The sequence below is a fragment of the Pediculus humanus genome, genomic scaffold (assembly GCF_000006295.1).
Source record: "Pediculus humanus corporis 1103172108209 genomic scaffold, whole genome shotgun sequence".
NCBI lineage: Eukaryota > Metazoa > Arthropoda > Insecta > Psocodea > Pediculidae > Pediculus > Pediculus humanus.
In genome coordinates, this window is record NW_002987779.1 from 35,897 (window position 1) to 43,858 (window position 7,962).

The 7,962-nt window shown below is 25.6% G+C and overlaps 1 protein-coding gene across 1 annotated transcript in view; it reads right to left on the reverse strand.

Moving 5' to 3' along the window:
* Phum_PHUM439310 (T-cell leukemia homeobox protein, putative) overlaps positions 1-7,962 on the reverse strand; it is a gene marked incomplete at both ends in the record, with an annotated part of 20,053 nt that overhangs the window by 6,167 nt on the left and 5,924 nt on the right. The window contains one exon of the mRNA XM_002429508.1: positions 741-969. Within this exon, the coding sequence (XP_002429553.1) occupies positions 741-969 (229 nt within the window). The remainder of the gene's footprint in view (positions 1-740; positions 970-7,962) is intronic.

The following is a 7,962-nucleotide window of genomic DNA, read 5'->3' on the forward strand; positions in this document are numbered from 1 at the left end:
TCCTCCCCTCCCCCCACACGCGGGGAGGAGAGAATGGGAAAGGGGAGGGCGAAGGGGAAAGAAACGGAAAATGAAATTTTATTAAAATGTTTGCTTTTTGCTGTTGTTTTCCCACGTGCGAGCACACACACACACACACACACGCGCGCGCGCGCGCGTAACACAAACGTGCGAAGAACGAAACGATTTATCAAAAAAAAATTAAATTTAAATTTTTTCTTTTTCCACAGAATAAATAAACAAGTTTTCTGTTTTTTTTTCCCATTTTCCCGCGCATTACGATTTGAAATGAAGTTAATAATTAAACGTGAATCAAAATTATTATTACGTGACGTAATTACACACATATATATATATAAATTTTTTTTTTTTTCGACTTCCGTAATTTCGATATATCGTGATGCGATATTATTATTTAAAAAATATAAAAACGAAGAAGGAAGGAATTTCGAGAGTTGACCGGTCGGTTGGTCGGGAAAATTTTTTTTTTTTTTTTTTTTTTAATAAGATTCGTTTGAAAAAATTATTTCCGTTAATTAAGTTTTTAACTTTGTTTGGGAAAATTATTAACGAGCTACCGACCGCGTATTAAGTGTTTTGCTCAATTTGAAATAATGATAATAATAATAATAATAATTAACGAGAGTATATGAAAAAAATTTAGAAAAAAAAAAAAGGGAACGAACGGAGTCGGGGGAGGGGGAAGGGGGGAAACAAAAAAAAAAAATTGTATGTTTTACCTCCATTTTGTTCTCCTGTTCTGAAACCACGTTTTCACTTGAGCATCCGTCATTTTTAACGTTTTCGCTAGCGAAGCTCTTTCCGCGGATGCTAAATATTTTTGTTTGTGAAATTTTTTTTCCAATTCAGCTATTTGTAATCTCGTAAATGACGTCCTTGGTTTTTTCCGTTTCGGCGGCGTTCTATTCTGATACGGGTGTCCTATTCTCCTAGTCATTGGAAACGTTGCTGGAAAAAAAAAATAATAAAAGGATGAGTTTTTTTTTTTTTTTTTTATTGCAATCACTTAAAAACATGGCTAGCTGGTAAAATTTATTTTAATTATAATATGGCGTACGAGAGAGAGAGAGAGAGAGAGGGAGGGGAAAAAAAATTAACTATCATCATCATCATCATCATCGCCATCGTCGTTAACATAACAATAATAATCGATTCCATTTTTTTTTTTAATAACGTTGCATCGGAATAAAATTAAAAAAACGGGGGAAAAAAAACGAAAAAAAAAAAAAAACGAAAAAAAAACAAAATTCCGCGTGCACTTTCATTATCGAAATTAAAAACTAATCCGGTTTTTCAACTTTCACCCTTTCTGTTGGTTTTTTGATAACTCCTCTTCTTTGCCCTACTTCCCCCCTTCCCATATACCTTATTCATCCCCCTTCTTCTCCTCGTCGTAAGGTAAACAGAAAAAAAAAAACGTTTTTCTATATTGATTCCTTATAGGAAACGTTAAAAATCTTTCCCTTTAAATAAAATTAATCCATTTTTAATCATTTCCGGTTCTACGACCTGTGAAAAAAATGCTGTTGAAAATTTTTTTTTTTTTTTTTTTTTTTTATAAAACCACGACGGAAGCCGTATAGTTTAATAATAATAATGATAATAATAATAATAATAATAATAAGTTATCGTTTTTATATATTTAATAAATAAATTTAAAATTCAAATAATTTTTTTTTTCTTTTTCTTCTTCTTTATTTTTATTTTTATGCATTTTTTCTTTAATAATAATAATAATAATAATAATGATAATTATAATGGAAGTAAAGGTTTTTAATGGGAAAAATAAATAAAAATTAATTTATATACTTATTAAAATAATGATAATAAATAAATAAATAATACATAAAATTATAAATAAAATTTATACAAATTTATGTTAATTTTATTCGTTTTTTGCAGTTTTTTTTTTTTTTTTTTTTTTTTTTTTAACGTTGCCCCCCTTCAATTATTTTATACGTGCGTACATACATACATACATACATAAATATATTTATTTATGTATGTATGTATGTATACATAAGAATCGCATAAGTTTTTTTTTTTTTTTTTTTTTTTTTATACGCATTAATTCGGAACGAGTAGAAAAAAAAAAAAATAATAATAATGTACGTAACTAATTACTCCGTGCGGATTTATTTATTAATTTTTTTTAAATTTTTTAATTTATTAATTTATAAATATTAGTTAATAATTTTTATGGATAAAAAAAATAATGATGATGATGATGATGATGATGATGAGAGTCGTGGCGAATGAGCAAAAAAAAAAATTTCATAGCGTTCGAAATAAAAATTCTAGAAAAAATTGTAGTGGGTAAAAAAATATTAAATGGCGTCTGTTTCGGTTGCTCCTCATTTTTTTTTCCCTACGCTTTGTATTATGGCGTGCATGCGTAACATCTTCGAAACGTGATTAAAAAAATAATTTAAAAATTATGAAACCGATACTTGGTGTGGCGGCCATGTTTGTGCGTGAATGTGCGTCAATTCCCGGCCGGCATATTCGTAGTTTTTAATTTTAATTTTTTTTTTTTATCGAAAAAATCAATAAATCGATTGAAAATATAAATTGATATTATTATTATCATTATTATTATTATTATTATTATTATTATCATTATTATTATTATTATTATTATTATTATTATCATTATTATTATTATTATTATTATTATTATTATTATTATTATTATTATTTAGTTTATATGGGTTTTCGATTAGAAAAAAAATTCAATATTAAATTAATAAAAAGTTTAATAATCGTACCAAAAAAAAATTTTTTTTTTTTAGTTATATTAAGGAAAACATAAACATAAACATAAATTCAATAACATAATTATGTTATTCGAAATTGAAAAATAATTTTTTCTTTCTTTCTTTCTTTATTTACACGATTTAACCGTATAACTTTCCGGAATTGTTTTTTTTTTTTTTTTTTTTTTTTTACTCTATGATTTGACGTCCCAAAATCATAACGAAAAAAAAAAAAAAAACAATTTTAATATAATTTTGTTTGTTGTTGTTGTTAATAATTCCAACTTTTTTTTATTTAAATTAAATTAATTTTAGGCTCTTCGTTTGTTTGTTTGTTTGTTTGTAGTTATAAAATAATTAATTTTTGTTGTTGTTGTTTGGTTGTATTCGTATGAAAATATTTATTGAAATATCAAAAAAAAAAAAAAAAAATTCATTAAATTCGGTTTTTATTTTTAATTTTATTTTTGCGGTTTTTATAAAATATATTTCAAATAGTTTTTTTTATTTTCATAAAATTTTATTTTTAAGGTATAATTTATTAAATTACGATAATAATAATTGTTTAAACAAAAAAAAAAAAATTATTCGATTTTGTTGTTGTTGTTATTAATCGAAAGAAAACCTTGAAAAAGTAAAAAAAGAAAAAAAAACTCGAGTTAAATTTATTATTATTATTATTTTTTGAAAAAAAAAAAAAGACGTATTATTAACGTATCGAATATTATAATAAGTAACTATAAACGAGTTTATATTTATTTATATACGATAATAATAATAATAGTCATAATTACTTTCATAAAAAAAAAATTCACATTTCCTTTAAGTAATAATAATAATAATAATATATTTTTTTCATAACGTATTTACATTTATCTAAAAATAATAAACGTCACGTTTGTTTAAACGATGATGGTGGTGGTGGTGGTAGTGGTGGGGGTAATAATTTGTTTACAAAAACTCGTATCACGAAGTTTTTTCATAAGCAATTTATTTATTTATTTATTTATTAAGAAGGTGAAAGAATATAAAAATTAATAAAGGAGTTATGTACATATGGTAGTTATTCACTTTTGCATCATTGCTCATAAATATTTAATGGCGGAGGTGGTAGGAAAAAAAAATAAAAAAAAAAAAAATGAAAAAAAGGAAGAGAAAACAATAACGTTGATGGGGGGAGGGGAGGGGATAGGTAGGTAGGCAGGAAAAAGGCCAAACAACAGCTAAAAGGGGGCGGCGAATCGAAAGAAAAAAAATGATAAGGAACATGGGGAATATATATATAAATATATATAAAAAGAAAATTTTTTCTTCGGAAAATGAAATGAAAAAACAAGTCTCCCCTCTTTTCCATCTGTTTAATTTTTCAAAAAATATCAACCTGTTAGTTTATTATTATTATTATTATTTTTTTTTTTCTTTCTGTTGCCTGTCGTGATAATATTAAATATGGCGGTGGTGGTGGTGGGGGGGGGTAAAAACACGAGGAAGAAAAAATATAAAAAAAAGTGAGGAGTCAAAAAAAAAAAAAAAAAAAATGAAAGAGATCGGTATCGTTAAATAATATTCAAAATTATAATATGAGGGAAATAAAAAAAAAAAAAAAATGGCGACCGTTTGTTTCTTTTACAAACAAATGGAAATTCATTATTATCATTATTATTATTATTATTATTTCACGTGGACACGCCTATGTGAGAGAATAATTTGAAATGAAATTCTAATTACGTCGCGTGTTGTTTTATCCGCAATAATAATTTGCCATTATTATTATTATTTAAAAAAAAAAAAAAAATTGGTTTTGGGTTTTTATTTTTTATTTACTAATAAATGAAATGTAACTAATAACATGTTTTTGTCGTCGTATATTATCATCATTATCATTATCATTATTAATATTGAAAATCGATTCCGATATTCATTTCATAATGTAAAAAAAAAAAAAAACGTATTTTCCGTATAAATTATTATTATTATTATTATTATTATTATTATTATTATTATTATTATTATTATTATTAATTATAATTTTTTTTGTAAACGTAATAGGAAGTAACGATATTTAAAAAAAAAATTATTTTTTAAATGACCTTTGAACTCTTTAACCATTTATTAATTGTTATTGATACCCAAAAAAAAAAAAAAGTGGAAAATTTGAATATAAATTTTCCAATTAAAATTTTTACCAAGTTTTTAAAAAAAAAAAAAAAAGATTAATTTAAATCGAACCGGTTTGCGATTGTTGTTGTTGTGGTTGTTGTTGTCGTTGTTGTTGTTGTCGTTGTTGTTGTTGTTGTTGTTGTCGTTGTTGTTGTTGTTGTTGTTGTCGTTGTTATTGTTTAAAAAAAAATTTTATTTTTTCAGGAAAAAATCTGCAACTTTTTTGTTGCACACACACACACACTACGTGATTTATATACGTTTACATATAAAATAATAATAATAATAATTTTAGTTTAAGAAGATATGACGACGACGACGTCATAAAAATTCTTTCGGTGTTTTTTTTTAACGTTTAAAATTTTATTTCCCACCCCCTCTCTCTCTCTCTCTCTCTCTCTCTCTCTTTCTCTGTCTTTAAATAAATAGTGTGTTTTGTGTAGAGTCGTCGTCTGGATGAAAAAGAATAAAAAAAAAAAAAAAAAAAAAAACGTGGCACGAGTTTTTTTTTTTTTTTTTTTTTTACAAACTCCTATAAATTTTCTCATCGACCCATAAATAAATAAATAAATAAATCACCGTTTGGAGAAAAAAAAAAAAACGTTTGTAATGATTTATCAAAGGAAATTATCACGATAAAAATTTTCCAGGATTACGTTTATGCGATTTATCGTTTTATTAAAACTAATCACAAAAAAAAAAAAAAAGAAAAATTTTATTTCGTAGAAAAATAACAAAACGAAGGAAAGAAATCATGATGATAATAATAATGATAATAATTATGCCGAGTGAGAGAGAGAGAGAGAGAGATAGACGATTGCTCGCTCGAACGAGTTGGAAACCTTGACAATCGATATAAAATAATCGATATGTGATCGATTTGATCGTCGTTAGTAATCTCGGAATAATAGTAATAATATAGTCGATGATGGCGGCGATGATAATAATAATAATAATAATAATAATGGTAGTAGTAGTGACAATAATAATAATAATAGTGATAATAATGATATTTTGCAACATTCGTCCTTGACACTCTGGTAAACGTAATAAAAGTCAATTTTATTTAATGCCATTGTGTCTATTAAAAAGAAAAAAAAAATCGTTTGAGAAAAATAATGATAATAATAATAATAATAATGATTTAACTGGAGAAAAATTTATCATGAATCACAATCGAGAAAAAAAATAAGAAGAAGAAGGCAATCGATCGAACAAATAACAAGAAGAAATTAAATTTTATTTTTTTCCAAAAAAAAAAAAAAAAAAAAAATTAGTCACGTGATCTAGTGTCAAAACTTCTATGGAAATTTGTGTGTAAAAAAAATTTCCGTTGACCGGATATGGAGAAAAGAAAAAATTATTTTAATGACGTCATTCATTACGAAATTTAAAATAATTTTCCATCGCGTTAAAGAAAATGAATCGATTAACCGATGGTATAATAATATCGTTCGAAGACAAAAAAAAAAAAAAAAGGAAACCGGAAGTGAGGAAGAAAGAAGGAAGGAAGTAAGGAAGGAGAGAAGGAAATATGTATGGGGAAATGTTACTTAAAACATTTTTTCATTTAAAATTTGAATTCGCTTTTCCGCCGAGAACGAAAATAAAGTTTTCAAATTTATAATATCATGCGATGGATCCACGATGGTTGTAATGATGATGTATAATAATGTTCGTCATTCCATCATATCAAAAAAAAAAAAAAAAAAAAAAAAAACCACAAGATGGTATGCACCATCGTTTCCTTTTTTTTTCTTCTGCTTAAAAAAAGAGAGAGAACAGGGGGAGTGGAGGAGGAAGGGAAAGACTAAAAAAAAATTTAATAAAATACCTTTTCTGAAGTTTCATTGGGCTTAAAAGCTTTGCCAGTAAAACTTTTTCTTCTCCTTTTTTTTTTTTTTTTTTGATTTTTTTTTTTAAAGTGAGAGTTTTATTATTTATTATTTTAAAAAGGGTAGGGGGAGGAGGAGGAGGAGGGGAAGGGAGTGCGTTTAAAAAATAATAAATAAATAAATAAACCGTCTTAGCGGGGAAGTAGTAGAAAAGTCTTTCGTTTCATCATTATTGTTTTTTTTTTTTTTTTAAATTGTCGTCTCCTAGATGAAAATGTAAACAAATAAACAAACAAACAAACAAAATTTAAACGTTTCCGTTTTCGGAAATCGGAAAAGGAAGAGAGAGAGAGAGAAAAAAAATTTCTCGTTAGCGATGATACATTTACTTTATATATATTAACTACTTTCTCCCCACTTTCTCTCTCTCTCTTTTTAAGATATTATATAAAAGTTTATGTAATTGGATAATATTGTTTTTCTTGAGTTTATGAACGTAGTATATATATATATTTTCTTGCGAACATAATTTTCTTTTTTCTTTTTTTTTATAGTTTTTCTTTTTTTTTTTTTTTTATAACCGTAAAACGATCATTAAAATTTGACATCATTTCAAAGCCCCCCATAAAAGTACTTATTGTTACCTTTTTTTATTTATTTATTTACATTTGTTACTTTCGACATTTATTGTTGCAATTTTATGCATTGCCGTAATAATAATAATATAGTTTTTTTTTTTTTTTTTTTTATAATCGTCATCAAAGTGTGGTTAGTGTCGTCGTTATTATACTTTATAATAACTTTTTTAGTGTAAAAAATTTTGATTTATTTTCGTCACTTATCGCGAATTTTTTTACTCTTTTTCGCGCGTGATGACTATTTAAAAGGGGAGAGGGGAGGGAAGGGAAGGGGAGAAGGAAAGAAAGGAAAAAAAGTGTATAAAAAATTTAAAAGATTTTTTTTTTTTTTTTTTTTATAAAGATCGAGTAAACATAAAATAAAATAAAAAACCCGAATGGTGGTGGTGGTGGTGGCGGTAAAAAATAATAATGTAACCAACCCTAACGTTTATATATACACACACATGAGCGAACATTATGTAAATGGTATGAACCATCCTCTCTCTCCCCCCTCTCTTTCTCTCTCTCTCTCTCTCTCTCTCTCTCTCTCTCATAATATTAAATAGCCCT